We start from the raw sequence: 20,149 nt of genomic DNA on the forward strand, positions 1-20,149 counted from the left end.
TGTGTGTGTGTGTGTGTGTGTGTGTGTGTGTGTGTGTGTGTGTGTGTGTGTGTGTGTGTGTGTGTGTGTGTGTGTGTGTGTGTGAACACTTCGACGGGGGCCCACAGGCGGTGCACTCGGAGATTTGTTAAATCCGTTCCGGCGTTTGACGAGAGGCGGAGAGATCGGGGGTGGAGTCTGGAAAGATGTTCTTGTATAACCTAATTATGGAAGCTGAACAGTTTTATACATACAGTTTTGTCAGTGCAATAAACACATAACACACCAAATAAAAGACCATTTGTGACGTGTCTAATTCAGTAGTTCATGAATAATTATATTGTATTTATTTTGATATTAAACCAAACATTCGGCTTTATCACATCAGCGCCCTCTAGTGGAACCATTGCTGAACGGCAGCGGAGGGCCGTTTCGCTGTCTGACACAGCCGATACAACACAGCCGATACAATGTTAGAACACAATCAACACCTATTCCTGACTTTTCACCTATACCTTTCCATCATACAATCGAAAAGTCTAAAATAGACTCCAAAGCCTTCCGTTTCCCTGAATTTTAATTATGTAGGAACTACTTTAGATTTGTTTTGCGCATTTCGCAGTTGTAGTAAACATTCTAGAGTCTAAGGCATGCAGTCTGGAGCTAAGAGTCGAGCATGCAGTCGCATCCGAAGTTCAACTCGGATACTTGAAAGGCAGAGAACGTCGTGGTCCAGCGAATGAATCGCAGCCTACACGTGGTCACTCCGAACCAAGACACTCCCTTCTGCGCTTCAGCGTGTCGCCCAGTGAGCGTCCTCCTGACTCTCCTCTCCTCCTCCTGACTCTGGTCCTCCGGACAGTCCTCCTCCTGACTCTCCTCCTCCTGACTGTGGTCCTCCTGACTCTCCTCCTCCTGACTCTCCTCCTCCTGACTCTGGTCCTCCGGACAGTCCTCCTCCTGACTCTCCTCCTCCTGACTCTCCTCCTCCTGACTGTGGTCCTCCTGACTCTCCTCCTCCTGACTGTGGTCCTCCGGACAGTTCTCCTCCTGACTCTCCTCCTCCTGACTCCTGACTCCTCCGGACTCTCGTCCTCCTCTCGTCCAGCGCTCCGCGGTGGACCGCGGTGCCGTCAGTCGTGCAGTCACTCTATTGATGTCTAGTTACCAGCGGAGGTCCTGCTGGCTCTTTTATATGATCTTACATTGAGCCATGAAGTTCCTGGTCGGCTTCCTCGTGTCTCTGGCGTGTCCCCTGTACCTCGCCTCCATCCCGGGTAAGAACGCAGTCCCCTGCGGTCTGATAACATGATGATGTGTGTGATTACATGATATGATGTCTCTATGTTTTTTGCATTATTTCTTACCGAGTTATCAATTGCCTATTTGCAATTCGAGTGAGTTGGATATACATACTACTAATACTACTACTATGCTACTAGTATACTAGTTAAAATTATAAACGAATATTATTATTACTGTTAATAATAACTGATAATAATAATAATACTGATGATAATACTAATGCTTTTCTTCTCTTTTGAATACAGTACGTTTTTAGAATTGTCGTGACTTCAAACTTTTTGTTGTTATTGTTTTGGTAATTACCGTTGTTAGTTATGCATGGCTTTATGTATATTAATGTGAACAATAAGGTCTCCGGTGCACGTGGCTGTCCTGTGTCCTTCTGCCCACCGGGATGTGGCGCGAGGCAGACGGATCAGATATCGGTCACCGCCAGCCTCTGAATCTCTCGACTCAGCATCACACTGACATAGACCCATAAGGCTGGCACAAACACTGTCACCTCTATTAAGCCAAAACAGAAACCAACCAAACATTAGAATAATAATAAAGAAGAATATTTAGATAATACACAGAACATCTTCGACATTGTTACTTTCAAATAGCCTACAGTCGTTCACCATAACATGTTGTTTATGGCGATAATGATCTTGCTGAGTAGATCTTTGAATGACTTATTTACATTGTCACTATTAGGGCCTCCTCTTCTTCCTCATGCCCCCCCCCTCCTGTCCTCCAGTGGGCCTCATACTGGCTGATGGGGCCCTCCTGGCCTAGGGTTAGAGTTAGGGTCGGTGGTTAGGGTCAGGGTTAGGGTCGGTGGTTAGGGTCAGGGTTAGGGTCAGGGTTAGGGTCAGGGTTAGGGTTAGGGTCAGTGGTTAGGGTCAGGGTTAGGGTCAGTGGTTAGGGTCAGGGTTAGGGTCAGGGTTAGGGTCAGGGTTAGGGTCAGGGTTAGGGTCAGTGGTTAGGGTCAGTGGTTAGGGTCAGGGTTAGGGTTAGGGTCAGTGGTTAGGGTCAGGGTTAGGGTCAGTGGTTAGGGTCAGGGTTAGGGTCAGGGTTAGGGTTAGGGTTAGGGTCAGGGTTAGGGTCCTCTATAATGGTGTTGTGCTCCGTGGGGTTAGGGTAGGGTTAGGGTTAGGGTCCTCTATAGGGTTAGGGTTAGGGTTAGGGTAGGGTCCTCTATAGGGTTAGGGTTAGGGTCCTCTATAGGGTTAGGGTTAGGGTTAGGGTCCTCTATAGGGTTAGGGTTAGGGTTAGGGTAGGGTCCTCTATAGGGTTAGGGTTAGGGTCCTCTATAGGGTTAGGGTTAGGGTCCTCTATAGGGTTAGGGTTAGGGTTAGGGTCCTCTATAGGGTTAGGGTTAGGGTAGGGTTAGGGTTAGGGTCCTCTATAGGGTTAGGGTTAGGGTTAGGGTAGGGTTAGGGTTAGGGTCCTCTATAGGGTTAGGGTCCTCTATAACGGTGTTGTGCTCCGTGGGGTTAGGGTTAGGGTCGGGTTAGGGTAGGGTTAGGGTTAGGGTCAGGGTTAGGTTAGGGTAGGGTCCTCTATAATGGTGTTGTGCTCCGTGGGGTTAGGGTAGGGTTAGGGTTAGGGTCCTCTATAGGGTTAGGGTTAGGGTTAGGGTAGGGTCCTCTATAGGGTTAGGGTTAGGGTCCTCTATAGGGTTAGGGTTAGGGTTAGGGTCCTCTATAGGGTTAGGGTTAGGGTAGGGTTAGGGTTAGGGTCCTCTATAGGGTTAGGGTTAGGGTTAGGGTAGGGTTAGGGTTAGGGTCCTCTATAGGGTTAGGGTCCTCTATAACGGTGTTGTGCTCCGTGGGGTTAGGGTTAGGGTCGGGTTAGGGTAGGGTTAGGGTTAGGGTCAGGGTTAGGTTAGGGTAGGGTCCTCTATAATGGTGTTGTGCTCCATGGGGTTAGGGTCGGGTTAGGGTTAGGGTTAGGGTCAGGGTTAGGTTATGGTTAGGGTCCTCTATAACGGTGTTGTGCTCCGTGGGGTTAGGGTCCCTGGCGGTGCTGGAGGACGCCCTCATCAAGAGGCTGTTCCTGGGCTACCAGCGCTGGGTCAGACCCATCCAGCGCGCCAACGACACCGTCAGGGTCCGCTTCGGCCTCAAGATCTCCCAGCTGGTCGACGTGGTGAGGACACACACACACACACGCACACACACACACACGCACACACACACACTTGTGTGTGTGGGTTTAAAAAATCTGCAAAAAAAACAACTACACACAAACAAGTGATACAGCAGACAGAACAGAGAATCAGAGCTTGATGAACGTCACTCGGTGCAGCTCTGCAGACCGTCAGACCAAACAGTCTCAACGTTAGAGAGACCTCAGCTCACCAGGTAACTAATGGGTTACAGTAACGAGTCGGTTCCCTGTGTTAGAATAGAATAGGGTTAGGGTTATCTTTATTTGTCATTGTAACAAGTACAACGAAATTAAGTGCATTCCTCGTTCAGTGCAAAAGTAGCAATAGATAAGTAAAAAGTCACTATGGACATAAAAAAAAGTGCATAAAAACCACACACCCCGCACATATCCCACCCATACACATCCACATCCATAAAATGTAGAATGTAAAAGCTATGCTTTGGTAGCACTGTTCAGTGAGGTAATGGCTGTTGGGTAGAAACTGTTTTTATTCTGTTTGTCCTGGTTTTTATGGATCTGTATCTCCTGCCTGATGGCAGCAGTTCAAACTGCTTGTGACCGGGGTGTGATGAGTCTATCAGGATGGAGTTGGCCTTTTGGAGGCAGTGGGAACGGTGCAGTTCATCCAGAGAGGGAAGAGGGCAGCCGGTGATTTTCTGCGCTGCCTTAATGACCCCCTGGAGCATTGCCCTCTGTGCACCAAACACAGAGGCAGTATGTCAAAATACTCTCAATTAAGCAGCGATAGAATGACACCAGCAGCTTTTGAGGAGCCTTTTAGCTGCAGTGTTAGCTAGCTGCAGTGTTAGCTAGCTGGTTAGCTGCAGTGTTAGCTAGCTGGTTAGCCACAGTATTAGCTGCAGTGTCAGCAGAGCCCGTCCCTCACAGTGGCGCTCTCCAGGGTGCTGAACCTTCACGCTTTATCCACCACTCTGCTTTGATGTGTCAGACCATGATGACAGTTAGTGGACTTATTAAAGAAATGTTCTTGAAATAAGACGTTGAATGTATTTGAGTGATTTAAACCACTGTAAGTCTTTTGCAAAGATGTATTAGGAGAGAAAGAGAGAGAGAGCGAGAGAGAGCGAGAGAGCGAGAGAGAGAGCGAGAGAGAGAGCGAGAGCGCCTCAGTATTAGATTAGGGTTCACCTCTGGTCTGTGTTAGTCTAAACCTCTGAGTCACACTGACAGACGACGCCTGGTCTGACCCTGCACCACTCAGTGGAGGACAGTCTGTCTTCTTATCCGTCTGTCTGTCCGTCTGCTAGTTCAACATTTCTCTGTCTTCTTTTCTTTTTGTGCTTTAGGATGAGAAGAACCAGCTGATGACGACCAACGTGTGGCTGTGGCAGGTAAGGCCTCCTCTGGTCCTGTGAGGGCAGACCAGGAGAAGGAGAGTGGATCTCTGGTTCTTCATGGTCCTGCTGTGTGAGGGCAGACCAGGAGAAGGAGAGTGGATCTCTGGTTCTTCATGGTCCTGCTGTGTGAGGGCAGACCAGGAGAAGGAGAGTGGATCTCTGGTTCTTCATGGTCCTGCTGTGTGAGGGCAGACCAGGAGAAGGAGAGTGGATCTCTGGTTCTTCATGGTCCTGCTGTGTGAGGGCAGACCAGGAGAAGGAGAGTGGATCTCTGGTTCTTCATGGTCCTGCTGTGTGAGGGCAGACCAGGAGAAGGAGAGTGGATCTCTGGTTCTTCATGGTCCTGCTGTGTGAGGGCAGACCAGGAGAAGGAGAGTGGATCTCCTGGTTCTTCATGGTCCTGCTGTGTGAGGGCAGACCAGGAGAAGGAGAGTGGATCTCTGGTTCTTCATGGTCCTGCTGTGTGAGGGCAGACCAGGAGAAGGAGAGTGGATCTCTGGTTCTTCATGGTCCTGCTGTGTGAGGGCAGACCAGGAGAAGGAGAGTGGATCTCTGGTTCTTCATGGTCCTGCTGTGTGAGGGCAGACCAGGAGAAGGAGAGTGGATCTCTGGTGCTTCATGGTCCTGCTGTGTGAGGGCAGACCAGGAGAAGGAGAGTGGATCTCTGGTTCTTCATGGCTCCTCTTGGCCTTTGTATGAGTTCATCTTATGACCTCAGTTGACCTTAGTTGGTCATTGCCAATGCAAGTACAAATAAATAACTTATCCAGTAGTTATTTATTTGAGATGCTGTTGCTGGTGCTTTCATATGCATTTATTTATGTTGGAATGAAACCAAAGTGGTTCCTGTTATGGTTATTATTATTATTATTATTCAGAATGATTGTGATTATTTAATTAAGTAAAACATTTATATAATATAACATATATTTATATAATATACATTTATATAATATAACATATATTTATATAATATACATTTATATAATATAACATATATAATATATAAAGATATATTTTTTAATCCTCCTAGACATAAATCCCCTGTATGGTAGGTATTGAATGTGATCATCTGACGGGCTGTTGTCCACCAGGAGTGGACCGACTACAAGCTGCGCTGGGACCCAGCGGAGTACGGAGGCATCAGCTCCATCAGGGTCCCCTCAGAGCGCATCTGGCTCCCGGACATCGTCCTCTACAAGAAGTAAGGACACAGTGAGATGAGCACAAAGGGCTTCAACTTCACAAAGTTTACACATTTGCATATATCATTTGATGTAAGCAAGTGTATTGGATTTGGGTTGGGAGGGCTTTACTATATCATAGGGCTTTACTATATCATATGATATTATACGTTGTATAATATCATATGATATTATGAGTAGGGATCGACCAATGTGGATTTTTTTAGGGCAGATACCGAAACTGAATTTTTTTCCCTCAGCCTGAGCCGATGAACGATACGCTGATACCGATTTTATTGAGCCGATATTTGGAGCCGATGCTGCTCTTGTTCCCTCAATTTACATCATAAAAATGACACAATGATGATAGTAAATGTTACAAGTCTCAATTTAAAAAATGAACATTTATTGAAAATCAGTAAAAAGTCTGAAAGTCTGTAAATCATGCCGGGAAAAAATATATAAAAAATAAAAAATTTAATAAAATAAAAAAATCTGCGAAAAAAATCGTCCGATGCCGATACAAGTAAAAAACACGAATATGGGCGGATCACTAATTATGAGCTCTTCCCCCCCCCACTCCAGTGCGGACGGCCGCTTCGAGGGCTCCCTCATGACCAAGGTCCTGGTCCGCCACACGGGCGCCGTCACCTGGACGCCGCCCGCCAGCTACAAGTCGGCCTGCACCATGGACGTGACCTTCTTCCCCTTCGACCGGCAGAACTGCTCCATGAAGTTCGGCTCGTGGACGTACGACGGCCACATGGTGGACCTGGAGCTGGTGGCGCCGCAGGTCGACCGCCGGGACTTCTTCGACAACGGCGAGTGGGAGATCCTCAACGCCACGGGGGTGCGCGGCAGCCGGCGGGACGGCGTGTACGGCTACCCCTTCATCACCTACTCCTTCATCCTGAAGCGGCTGCCCCTCTTCTACACGCTCTTCCTCATCATCCCGTGCCTGGGGCTGTCCTTCCTCACCGTGCTGGTCTTCTACCTGCCGTCAGACGAGGGCGAGAAGCTGTCGCTGTCCACCTCCGTGCTGGTGTCGCTCACCGTCTTCCTGCTGGTCATCGAGGAGATCATCCCGTCCTCCTCCAAGGTCATCCCGCTCATCGGCGAGTACCTGCTCTTCATCATGATCTTCGTCACGCTGTCCATCATCGTGACGGTGTTTGTGATCAACGTGCACCACCGGTCCTCGTCCACCTACCACCCCATGTCCCCCTGGGTGAAGAGCCTCTTCCTGCAGCGGCTGCCCAGGATGCTGTGCATGCGGGGCCACACCGACCGCTACCACTACCCGGAGCTGGCCCCCCAGAGCCCCGCGCTCAGGCCCCGCCCGGGGGGCCGGAGGGGAGGGGGCCGCGCCGGGGGCCCTGCGGAGGGGGAGGAGCCCTGGGACGCCATGCTGGAGACGGCCACCTACTCTGTGCGCTACATCAGCAGACACATCCGCAAGGAGCACTTCATCCAGGAGGTGGGGCCAGGGAGTCACATGGTCTGATCCAGATCATCTCCAAAGAGGAAATCAGGAGTTTGTTCTAATATGGACATTTGTAAATGTAACGTTGCGGTTTTGTCTACTGTTTCTACTGTATACTATTGCCGATATTTATTTATTATAAGCATAAATTCAACCCAGGAAAACTACCAAAACCTAGACAGAAAGGACTAAAACACAACAGGTCTAAAACCTTAAACTGTTAAAAGAAAACTGAATTAAAAATAAATCTCCAAATCAATATATCTATTGAACAACCATTAAAGTCAGTCGTATTTGCTGATCCCTTCAGTCTGTGATCCCAGTCACAGTTTGTCTAAAGGGCTTCACAGGTTTTATGACTCTAGTTATTCCGACAGATCTGTCGTTTTGTGTGATGATTTTCTTTTCCTCAGGTGGTGCAGGACTGGAAGTTCGTGGCCCAGGTGCTGGACAGGATCTTCCTGTGGGCCTTCCTCACCGCGTCCATCCTGGGAACCGTCCTCATCTTCACCCCAGCCCTGCAGAAGTTCCTCTCGTCTCCTCCTCCGGTGCTGATGATGGAGGAGCCGCCCTCCAACTGAGGACCACGGGCCTAGCCACCGAGTCCCCCCCCCAGGGATCCACGTTCAACATAATCTGGGTCAAACCCGGACACTCAGGGGGCCACGAGGCGTCCCCGGGGTCCCTCGTCACAGTGGACCCTGCGGTCCTCTGAGACCTCGTATGTTAGTCCACAGCTCACTGCGGCTCAGCGGCCTTTTGACAATAACGTTGGTCTGTATGGTCCAGGTCACGGGCGTAGGACAAACGTTACCTTCAGGGACATATTGTTATATCAAATATAATGCAGTATGCTTAAGTAAGGCACAGAATCAAATGTAACTACATGTATTATGGCAGGAAGACAAAAGGTAGAAAACGGTAAAAGGTATTAACGTAATTTATACTGATATGCATAAGACAACACCTTTGAATTGCCGTTCAACAATATGTGTTGAAACATGATGTATCTGTTAATTGTGCAATATATATCTATCATTGTTGTTAAGTATGACCTTTGGAGTGCTGTTGGTGTTGGAGTAAGCCTCACATAAATGCGGTACCTAAGTTAAGTTAGGTCTTTTGTCATGATGCCATGCAAACAATATTTCATCAATGTTTATTGTAGTTAAATAATAATTCCTGAATAACTTTTAGAAAATATAGTAAAGCTAGAAGAATCACAACATTTATAATATTAGCTTTAGTCGGACTGTCAGGTGACTGTTCACTGGCCCCAGTCGGACTGTTCACTGTCAGGTGACTGTTCACTGGCCCCAGTCGGACTGTTCACTGTCAGGTGACTGTTCACTGGCCCCAGTCGGACCGTCAGGTGACTGTTCACTGGCCCCAGTCGGACTGTCAGGTGACTGTTCACTGGCCCCAGTCGGACTGTCAGGTGACTGTTCACTGGCCCCAGTCGGACTGTTCACTGACCCCAGTCGGACCGTCAGGTGACTGTTCACTGGCCCCAGTCGGACTGTCAGGTGACTGTTCACTGGCCCCAGTCGGACTGTTCACTGGCCCCAGTCGGACCGTCAGGTGACCGCCAGGTCTGTTGATCTCACTGCAACACAGGAGACGCGACAGACTTCTAAGGTAAAGTTTGAATTATGAAAAAAGCGAACAATAAATTGTGCGTGACTTAAGTTAACATGGAGATTAATTTGGTCAATAAAAGGAATCCAATTTATATGAAGCACAAATTATTCTACACTGTGAATAGGTTTGTTTGGGTTGATTACAAATATATAAACTCAATGAATAGTTGAGTTAGATTGTGTGGTTTATTGTGTTACTCAGACACAATCAACCACACAGAAAAAACACATTTACAACCTTAAATACCAGTTGATCTCCACTAAGAAATTATTATATACTTGAATGAATTTAAGAAGTAATCAAATATTGATTGCATTTCATGGTATCCCTTTAAAAAACAACTATAGTCAAATAATAATATTAACCTGAAAGCACTCCTCAGGAGTCCTCAGCTACACAAATCAGAAGAGCTCCTCAAGGCAATCCCCCGCCACACACACACACACACACACACAAATATGTACAAACACGCTCTCACACACATACACACATGCAAATACGCACGCACACACACACACACACACACACACACACACACACTTGTATACACACACTCGCACACACAGACATACACAAATAAACACAGACACGCAAATATGCACACCAGCCATGTGTTGTATAAAAGTTTGCTACCTTCAGGAAGGAGATGCAGTGTTCCAACACACAATAAGGTTAGACTAAAGACTAAACCTTAAGGCTTAATCAGGAGCTTAGCCATAGGTAAGCTCAGCTGCATGTGTCTATATATGTATTTTTGTTTTGTTTCCACTGTGTTATGTTGTGTGTAATGTGTATGTGTTTCTATGCATACAATGGCTGCAATAAAGTACTATATCATATCAAGCCCCCACATGAAAATGTGGCTGCCAGCTGTCTGTCCGGAAACATTACACTGAAGAGTTCGCTAACATCCTCGCACGACTTAAAAGAAAAGTGCGAGTTTGCAACTTTTAACGGCCACAATACCTCGGCCCTTAAAGACTCTTCTCTGGTACCGTTGGAGATAGCGCCTTGTCTTGGACTGGGCCTCGTGATGGAGGAACTAGTGGAGCCTTAAGTGGGCCCAGCGTTGGTCGAGGTCGGGGCGACATGGTGGTTCTGGAGCCTTCACAGCCGCCGGGTGCTCAGCGCCTTTAGCACGGCAGCGCTGCCTCTCCCATGTTAGAAATGTTGATTGTTTCACAGCGTTGTCCACATCGTGCATGTCTTGGGTCCTGGTCCTTCTCAAGCCCTGTCTTGTATTTATCCATGTGGAGCCAGACATTATTAAATTGACACTTTCCTGGCATTTCAAAAAATCTTCTTACATGACTTGTCTCACCTCAGGCAGTGTCGCGCTAATTTGACTGAACAGGAACTGAACTGACGTTATCCCCTGTATTAAGGTTACCACGATAATGGGAAATATATTTTCTATGAATCTTTTTTTTTTTAAATGAATAACATTAAAAAAAGAAAATTAATTCCTTGACTTTTCCAAAACTTTTTTTTTTTTCATAACTTTTCCAGGCCTGGAATTTGCAGGTTTTTTTTTTTTTTCCATTTTTCTTTCAAAACGTTCAACCCTACATTCCGCCTTTGCAGTGCCAAAACAGAGGACAAACTGTTAACATAAGATAAGGCAAACAACTTGCCTTATCTTGCCAAAACTTCTGTCAACAAACTTCTCTGCTGTCATCGCTGCAGTGCGCTGTGGGCAGCGGGGCGTGGTTAGGGTCGGCTATAGAAGAAGACTCACAACAGCTCTCTACACGGAGGTCAGATCCGTACTGACGATTCCATCAGCTCCTGGACAGGGAAGAAAGACAGAGCGGAGCCACCAGGACAGGTAAGGATCCAGGGAGGTCTAACTGGGATCTATGGGATTGTGATCTCTGGGTAATCATGGCGGCATTTCTCACTAGTTTCTGAATTTCTACGAACTAAACAATCAATCAATTAATGGAGAAAAGAATCAGCAGAATAATCCGTAATGAAAATAAAAAATACTGAAAATAAAAATAGTTGCAGTTTGAAACAATAGTTCAGAATGAACTCCACCTCAACCAACTACTACTACTACTGACATCAGACCAACAAATCTTTCTAACATCCTCCACATGAGTCACAACAGAAACCCCTGTACGATCTTTTATATACACTTTGGCCCAGCCTTTGGAACTTTAGCCTTCCTAGATATGCCAACTAAATTATGATCGCTAAAACCAATGGAAACAGATATGGCTTTGGAGCAGAGTTCAGCAGCATTGGTGTAAATGCATGTGGATGATACAGTTCCTGTCTTGTTAGTGACCACCCTAGTTGGTTGGTTAACAACCTGAATCAAATTGCAGACACTAGTAATACTAAGAATTTTCTTTTTCAGAGGACAGCTTGATGCAAGAAAATCAATGTTTAGGTCTCCCAGTACATAGATTTCTCTGTCTTCGTCGCATGCTCTTTCAAACATTTCACACAGATTATCAAGATACTGACTGCTAGAGCTTGGTGGCCTATAACAGCATCCCAGCAACATAGGTTTTAGGTGGGGTGAACCTGTAACCATAGCACTTCAACATCACATGACATTAGATCCCTTCTGAGCTTAACAGGGATGTGGTTCTGAATGTCCCTGTCCTTTCTATAAATGCTGTATCCTTGTATCTCCACTGTGGCATCATCAAATGTATTATCTAGATGAGTTTCAGAGATGGCTAGAATATGAATTTTGTCAGTCGTTAACAAGTTATCAATGTCTTGAACTTTGTTTCTTAAGCTACATAAATTCACATGAGCTATTTTTAGCCCTTTCTTGGGAAGTGTTGACATCAACATAGTGAAGTAAAATGAATATGCAGTCCACAGTGTGTGTGTGTGTGTGTGTGTGTGTGTGTGTGTGTGTGTGTGTGTGTGTGTGTGTGTGTGTGTGTGTGTGTGTGTGTGTGTGTGTGTGTGTGTGTGTGTGTGTGTCCGCCCGAAATTACAAACCCGTCTTCTTGGCTGCTCTTTCCCCTCCGACAGTCCTTTGGGAAGGAGGGTGGACAATGATTTTATCATAGCGGATGTAGGCAAACCTTTCCGCTTTCATGATTGGGGTGAGTTCCTTTCGTTTCAGCCGTACGGCTTCAGAGTAGTCCTCGTTAAGGTGGATGTTCGTGCCTCTTAGCTTGTTTGCTCTTGCCTTAACAGCCTCGGATCACCCATCCTGTGGGCGCGCTCCGTTGCTCGTACATTTCCAACTTTTCAGCTCGAGTCCGGCGGACCGTGTTCTCTGTTTCCTCCCAGCTCTCACGTCCAGACTCCGCACTTTGTCCACACTTTGTCCACACTTTCACTTTGTCCGCGAGGGTCAGGATGTTAGTGTTGAGGCCTTGTAGTGACAGGTTGAGTGTATTTAATTTGTCGAATATGCATGACAAATAAGCAAGACGGGCTATCAATTCCGAGTCAGTGAGATGGTGCGCAAAAGCGGAGTTCGCGTCTGAGAGGAAGGTGCGCACCTCGCTTCGCAACTCAAACAGGCGTGTAAGGACCTTGCCCCGTGAAAGCCACCTAACTTCAGAATGGAAAAGAAGGGATTCGTGTGTAGACCCCATTTCCTGACAGAGAAGGGCGAAGAGTCTGGTATTTAGTGGGCGAGATTTTATGAAATTCACCATTTTAATTGCTGTCTGGAGAACATTGTTAAGCTCGGGCTCAAGTGTCTTGGATGCCAGGGCCTCTCTGTGGATAATGCAATGAGTGAACTTGACGTGTGGTGCAACGCTAAGGACCTTTGCTTTCAGCCCTTTATTTTTCCCCAACATAGCTGCCGCACCGGCTGTGCATAGGCAGTTGGCCCAATGCAGCCCTGCGTCTTCCATCCAACCATTGAGACAATTAAAAATGTCACTGCCGGTAGCTACACCTTCCTTCCATCGGAGAGCAGAACAGCATGTCCTCGTGAAGTTTTCCTTCACAACTGTAGCGAACAAACACCAATAATTGCGCCGCTTGCGCGACACTTATCACGTCAGTAGACTCATCGAACTGTAAAGAAAACCTGCCGTTTTTTACTCTCTCGATTATCTGATATTTCATGTCATTAGCGATCTCGTTAATGCGCTTGGACACTATGGGACACCTTGCAGGGCAGCTTCTTTTCGCTGAAAGAAAGTCATTGGTTTCACAGCGTCCTCTGGATGGCGGGTTTCGAGATGTCGTTTCATTTGGACAGGTTTTAAGCTCTCATTCGCCAGAACATCGCCGCAAATCACACATTGTGGATGGTCGAGGTTATCTTTAACTTGGCAAGTGAATCCATATTTCAGAAATTCTTTCTGATAATGCCGACGCCTCGTTTGTTCCTTTTTATTCTCACCGGCCTGTAGACTTGTCCCATCTGAGGATCGCGGAGGAGTAGACGCACTGGTAGATGGCACTTCCGAGCTCTTGTTCGATTTTTTAAGCAGCCACCTGTCCATTTTGGCTATTAGGCTACCTATGTCGTCTTGTTTTGTTTTACATAAAATAGCGGGAGCGGGAAAGTTTTTTTTTTTTACATGTATTTTTATTGTTGGGAGCGGGAAAGTTGAGCGGACCAGTAGCCCATAGGCTGAACCAGATCTCGTTGAAAGACGAAACACATTTTCTCTCTCTTCTGCGTGTAAATAAGAAAAAGGCAGATTTTCCCCAATATTATTTTCCTTTGTTTCACCTGGCATAATAATAATTTCAGACTGAATACAGAAAATAATTGGCGACCCCACGGAAGTTTTTGGCGACCCCATTTGGGGTCGGGACCCCTAGTTTAAGAATCACTGCTCTAGTGGCGCATTTCCACCGGCGGGTACGCTTCAGACCAGCACGCCTCAGCCCAGTAGTGAGGGTACGCTTCAGACCAGCACGCCTCAGCCCAGTAGTGAGGGTACGCTTCAGACCAGCACGCCTCAGCCCAGTAGTGAGGGTACGGTTCGGCCCAGCTCAGTTACGGATCGCGTTTCCACTGCCACCAGTACCCTTATGGTGGGCGGGGTTTAAGACAGTACCCTTATGGTGGGTGGGGTTTAAGCCGACAGTACCCTTATGGTGGGCGGGGTTTAAGACAGTACCCTTATGGTGGGCGGGGTTTAAGACAGTACCCTTATGGTGGGCGGGGTTTAACCGACAGTACCCTTATGGTGGGCGGGGTTTAAGACGACAGTACCCTTATGGTGGGCGGGGTTTAAGACAGTACCCTTATGGTGGGCGGGGTTTAAGACAGTACCCTTATGGTGGGCGGGGTTTAAGACGACAGTACCCTTATGGTGGGCGGGGTTTAAGCCGGACGGCGATAGCCGCGGCAGCTACGTAAGCATGGTGACCTCATAGCAGCCGACACAGTGTAGCCCGCTAATGAATCCAAGGAAAAGAAGAACGCACACAATGAACAAAGAGCAACAATGGAGGACGTCCAAGAAGGACGGCAAACTTTTGCGTGACATTTTCTTCAATAAACAAAGCTTTCAGCGTTGTCCACAAATACCTCGCTGGTACTGTGTTTGTTTATTATGATCCCCCTGTCGCACTGGGCGGTGCTGTGTTTATTATGATCCCCCTGTCGCACTGGGCGGTGCTGTGCCCTCTGAAGCCACTGCAGTGGGCGAGGTTTCCTCAGGGATTTGAATATTTTCTAAATATTTAGCTTTACACTTGGCGACACATTTAGATATAACATTTAGATTTAGATACAACATTTAGATTTAACATTTAGATTTAGATATAACATTTAGATTTAACATTTAACATTTAGATATAAATTTTAGATTTAGATTTAGATTAAACATTTAGATTTAGATATAACATTTATATATAATATTTAACATGTATTTTCTACATTTGAATATATTGTTGACAATTACATATAACGTGTTGTTTTACATGAATTTCTGTCTCAAATGTGAGGAAAATGAGCTGCTCCTAGAAACTATCTTATCCTTTGTTGCACTTATAACATTGTGCAGTGTGCACACCTGTAGCTGTGTTTTGTCTGCTACCTCCTAGCCCTGTCTCATTAGCATCACTGAACTAACCGTTCCCAGGATAATGGTGTGTTCCGGATGCCTCGGACACCAGCATTCCCAGTTGCAAGTGGAGAAATCTCCCAGCTTTCTTGCGGCATTTCACGACAAGGAACGCCCCCTTTTGGACGGTCCCGCTCGGGATTCTGAGAGTAGACTGCAAACAAAAACAAAGATGGCTGCGCCCATGAAGAGATTTATTTTCTTTGTATTTGTACCACGTTGGTCAATTTAATGGCGATTTTAAATGCTCTTACACACTTGATTACATTGCTATTTTATTCAGGCCACCAATTTATGCATTGCACGGTCTTGTTGTGCCGGTAATACAATGTGAAGTTGTGTTGTTTGTTTTCGAGCTGGTTTGCTAATGTAGCTAAGAGGCTTATAGCTAACAATAACAATGACTAGCCAATGAGAAACGGGAATGCTATAAGTGCTGCAAGCCAGGTAATGACGTCACGTTCTCGCTAGAGCAGGTCGGGCGTACCGGCGTGTACAAATGGGTCGCAGCTTAAGAAGATGTTGTTGGGCTTCTGTAGGCTTATGTAGCTAACAATAACAATGACTAGCCAATGACATGACACAATCACGCAGAAAAACGGGAGCGCTGTAAGTGCTACGAGACAGGAAATGACAGGAAATAAGTGCAACTCGTAAGGCTGGTGTACGAGGCATCTGGAACACACCGTAACCCTCACACTCTCTACCAGCTGCACCATAGTGATGGGTCGTTTGCCACCGAATCAGTTCGAAGGAACGACTCTTTAACAAGAACGAACCAACCTGATTCCCCATTTCAGTTCTCTCTCGTTCGTCTCTATCGTTGGTTCTCCCAGACTCGACTCTGTTCAGTTAGCAGAGTGGTGAAGAGGGACTGGCCCGGGCAACAGCATCCCGATACCGAACATGAAGCGCTCCTCAGCTGAAAGGAACTTAGTTGTAATGTTGTGTGTTGATTGATGAACGTTTGCACATTAGTTTGAGGGGGTTGAGGGGGAAGCTGAGTCTGAGAACCGTGCATTCCATGATTCACCACTACTTGATACGCGACTGAATGAACGATTCTGAACGATTCTTCTTGGCGAACTGACCGACGCAAACTTAATCAAGGAAACAAATAATAAATCCATCACTACTGCACTACAAGTTTAATGTTGTCATAGCTGTTATGTAATATTTGTTTAATATATATATATATATATATCGCCAGCTTTGGTTGTTGGATCTTGTTCTTTGATTTTCCTTTACAGCTCGAAATGTCTGCATCTTTTGTCGAGCATTTGGAGGATGCATGAATATATTGATGAACATTTCTGTTTCAGGTTATCAAACATGGCGACTACGCTGCATCCTATCGGTGGAAGGAAAGGCAGTTCATTTGATTTCACTGGCCTTGACAATGGTGCCACCCTCAAGAAGATTGGAGTGGCAGTGGGCGGCTGGCAGATCAAAGCTGTGCGGGCAGAACTGACCGACGGGCGTGTGAAGACCTTTGGAGATGCAAACACTTTCAATGAGTTTACGTTCGAAGTTGGCGAGCGCATCACCAAGCTGTCCCTGTGGGAGAACGGTAAAGAGACACGTCTGGGTGGCATCAGGTTCTGGACGAGTTCTGGACGCGAGTTCTTCGCGCACATGAATAGCTGGACACTGAAGACCGAGTACTCCATAGATGTGGGGTCTGGAGTCTGCCTGGGGTTGGTGGGGAGAGCTGGCTTAGACATCGACCGTATGGGATTCCTCTTCATCAATGCCATCAAGTCGTCTGTGTTAACCGACATAACCTATCCCAGCCTGGCAATGTACACACCCCAGGTGAGTGCGGTGTACATAACCTATCCCAGCCTGGCCATGTACACACCCCAGGTGAGTGCGGGTAAGTGTGGAAGACCTGAGTCAGAATATGGCAGGCTAAGTGGGCCAATACATTTCAATGAACAAGTGTTTCTTTATTAACTCTGAAAAGAAATTTAATAATTTTCATGCATGAATAGAACCTGTTTTTGTAGTAGGTTGTGTTCAGGACAGAAATTGGAACGTCTTTTTCCTCTTTCCTATCACTAACAGCATGTGTTATACCTTTATATCATAGGGCAGATTACTCTTGTATATTAATCAATCAAATGTATTTTATAAAGCCCTTTTTATATCAGCAGTTGTCAAGGTGCTTTTTTAAAGAAGAATGAAGAAAGATTTGTCTGATCAAATGCTTGTTGGCCCACTTTGCGTTCCATAAAGGACAACTTGATGAGTCCTGTCCACTGTATAAACATTATCATTTGATATGGGGTTGACAGTAATTTATTTTGTTTAATTACATTAGGTCAATAGAATAGTGTCAGCAATTAAATCTTTCAAATTTTCCCCCGCGGGATTAATAAAGTAATAAAGTCTAAATGTTAGACTAAATAAATACGTTGATATTTTCTGTACTGGTTATTAAGTATTATTTTGTGTGTTGCCTGGACAATATGCTTCTTTTTTGTGTTTTTCTGTGTCTGTGTGTGGGGTATGTAGGTAAAGAAAGAATATATCAAATCGGTGACTTATCACAACGACACTACTGAGGCTCAAGAGCAGAAATGTACGTACAGCAGAGCTGTGACCAAGTCTACCACCTGGAGCACCACCAATAAGATTGAGGGCACCGTCAACATAACTGTTAAAGCAGGGATCCCCGATGTGGTGGACGTGTCTGGTGGGCATAGCGTGACCGTGGGAGCGCAGCAGTCCTCCTCAATGACCTCCTCAGAGACCATTACAGAATCAGATGAGGTCAAGGTGACTGTCCCGGCAGAAAAGACCGTGAGCGTTGACTTCTCAGTGGAACGAGCAGTCATCGACCTCACCTACTCGGCCACAGTGAAAATCACATGCCTGAATGGCAGCGAGCTGGTCTTCCCATCCACCGGCAACTACAACGGTGTGACTTACACTGCAGTGGTGGTAAAAACCACTGAGTCTGATAAAGTTATGAATGTCGAATAAGATGCATGAACATCTTACTGTGCACAGTTTTAATATTGATTGCATAACATTGGTTTGATTGGTAATGCAGAGTCACGTGAGTCAATGACTGTCACAGATAAATAAATCATCATCATGAACCTGCTTGTGTTTCCATGTCCAGCCTTAGAGCTTGTAAAACAAAATATGAAAATGAGTCAGTCTAGCTGATCCCATTATTTAACGTTTCAGTTTAGTAAACGATCATTTCAGTTCAAATATTCTATATGCTGTTAATAATTTAGTTTTCCAGTCCAACAGCCTGGAAAGACAATAAGTTTCTGCACACTTCCAGTCAGCTGCTAATTGCTTTAAAAGTTGAGGTTTATGCTAAATGGCTTCAGTACACTAATGTGAGACAGCAGGTAATGCTCAATAGTGCCAAAGATAATTCAATACACAATTGTTCCTAAGATACAGTATATTGTATAGTATAGAACAGAAAAACAGCAATACAGCTGAAGGCACACCTTGTTATCTAACCTGGGGTGACCTCTATCCCCAAAACACGGAAAGAGTTCACAGCAAGTTCAACGAGGAAGGGGAGATTTTAATATTTCATATTTGCAATACGTTCTACTTTAATCTTTGTCCACTTGGGGGTATGTTTTGTGTCACCTGTAAGTCAAGTGAAATCTTCAATATTGACGTTATCATTACAGTATTAACAAAGTTTCATGAATAAATAAGAATTTGTTTTTTTTGTAGACAAAAAAAACAAATCCTGGAATCCTTTTGTATCATCCGTATCATCCGATTTGTATCATCATTTCGGACTCATCAAAGTAGCAGCCTTTTGCAGACATAACAGCTGTAATATATTTCAGCCGTAATATTCTCACATAGCCATAGGGAGCAGCACCGAGCACATACAATAGTTAAGAGGTAATATTCTCACATAGCCACAGGAAGCAGCACCGAGCACATACAATAGTTAAGATGTAACATCCTCTCATAGTCACAAGGGGGCAGCACTGAGCACATATTATAGTTGAGAGGTAATATTCTCACATAGCCACAGGGAGCAGCACTGAGCACATACAATAGTTAAGAGGTAATATCCTCACATAGCCACAGGGAGCAGCACCGAGCACATGGAGTAAAGCTGCAACACTTGCAGATAGTCAAGAGGGGGCAACAACGGACACACAGATGAAGTGAGCAGCTTTAAACGTTGTAGAAGAAGCCTACCTTTACCTGTCTATATAAGCACCACTTTAACTTTTAGAAGGCAGAATCTCTTGGCGGCGTATCGTAGATGTAAAGCTTAGGGACGCTCCGCACGTGTTATATACTATTCCTCTCCTTTTGTTTCATAGACAATAGACCAAAACCTTTACCAAATAAAGTGAGTTAAAAGCGATCCTGTCGCAGCGGCCTTTCCTGTATTAAAAACAACATGACAAAATCTACCAAACTGCGAGCTAAACGTAGCTACTGCTCGGCTAACATTGTGAGCAGGGAGGCTAGAGAACACATGACCCAGCACTGTCTGATATATACTGAAATGGAATACTGCTTTTAACTCATGGCATTTATTTTATGGATAGACATAGGTTATTGTTGATACATGTGTTTATTTAAGCCATAGTGTTGTATTGATAACAGTTAGCTAGTCACAACAGCCAGCCCAGCATCCACACTACGGAAGCCTTGTGGGGTTAACGAATCGCACGCTTGAATGAAGTCAGTTCGCACGGCTCTGTTGTGTGACCGCCATCTACTGGTGGCCGCTGGAACAACCTCCTGTTTTAGTCTTGACCAATCCAGGTAGACCACTGTTAAGTTACCCTGGACGTGTATATTGTAGACAACATTATTCAGTGCTTAAAGAGTGCAATAAGTCTATAGCCTACAATCACAATGTGTGTGTGTGTGTATGTGCGTGTGCGAGTGCGTGTCTGTGTGTGTGTGTGCGTGGGTGTGTGTGTGCGTGGGTGTGTGTCTGCGTGCATGTGCGTGTGTGTCTCTTTGTGTGTGTGTGTGCGTGGGTGTGGGTCAAACTGGGTGTGACGG

At 45.8% G+C, this 20,149-nt stretch overlaps 2 protein-coding genes across 2 annotated transcripts; both read left to right on the plus strand.

Annotated features, from left to right (window-relative positions):
* Positions 1-1,192: 1,192 nt before the first annotated feature.
* LOC311345268 (neuronal acetylcholine receptor subunit non-alpha-2-like) lies at positions 1,193-8,047 on the plus strand (the record flags this gene model as incomplete). The annotated part of the gene is made up of 6 exons (XM_084469632.1): positions 1,193-1,256; positions 3,281-3,417; positions 4,749-4,793; positions 5,894-6,003; positions 6,569-7,460; positions 7,880-8,047. 6 exons carry the CDS (start codon positions 1,193-1,195, stop codon positions 8,045-8,047), a joined length of 1,416 nt encoding a protein of 471 aa, XP_084325758.1.
* A 2,837-nt stretch (positions 8,048-10,884) lies between these two features.
* Positions 10,885-18,117, plus strand: LOC311344872 (aerolysin-like protein). Its single transcript, XM_084469206.1, has 3 exons — positions 10,885-10,935; positions 16,450-16,942; positions 17,645-18,117. Exons 2-3 carry the CDS (start codon positions 16,460-16,462, stop codon positions 18,113-18,115), a joined length of 954 nt encoding a protein of 317 aa, XP_084325332.1. The 5' UTR covers positions 10,885-10,935; positions 16,450-16,459; the 3' UTR covers positions 18,116-18,117.
* The last annotated feature ends 2,032 nt before the right edge of the window (positions 18,118-20,149 follow it).

This window comes from Micromesistius poutassou (genome assembly GCF_964030765.1).
Source record: "Micromesistius poutassou genome assembly, chromosome: 6".
NCBI classification, from domain to species: domain Eukaryota; kingdom Metazoa; phylum Chordata; class Actinopteri; order Gadiformes; family Gadidae; genus Micromesistius; species Micromesistius poutassou.

Coding starts and splice junctions, on each gene's coding strand:
- LOC311344872 (XM_084469206.1), top strand. CDS start 16,460: ATGGCGACTACGCTGCATCCTATCGGTGGAAGGAAAGGCAGTTCATTT. Junction 16,943..17,644: donor TGGCAATGTACACACCCCAG/GTGAGTGCGGTG, acceptor TGGGGTATGTAG/GTAAAGAAAGAATATATCAA.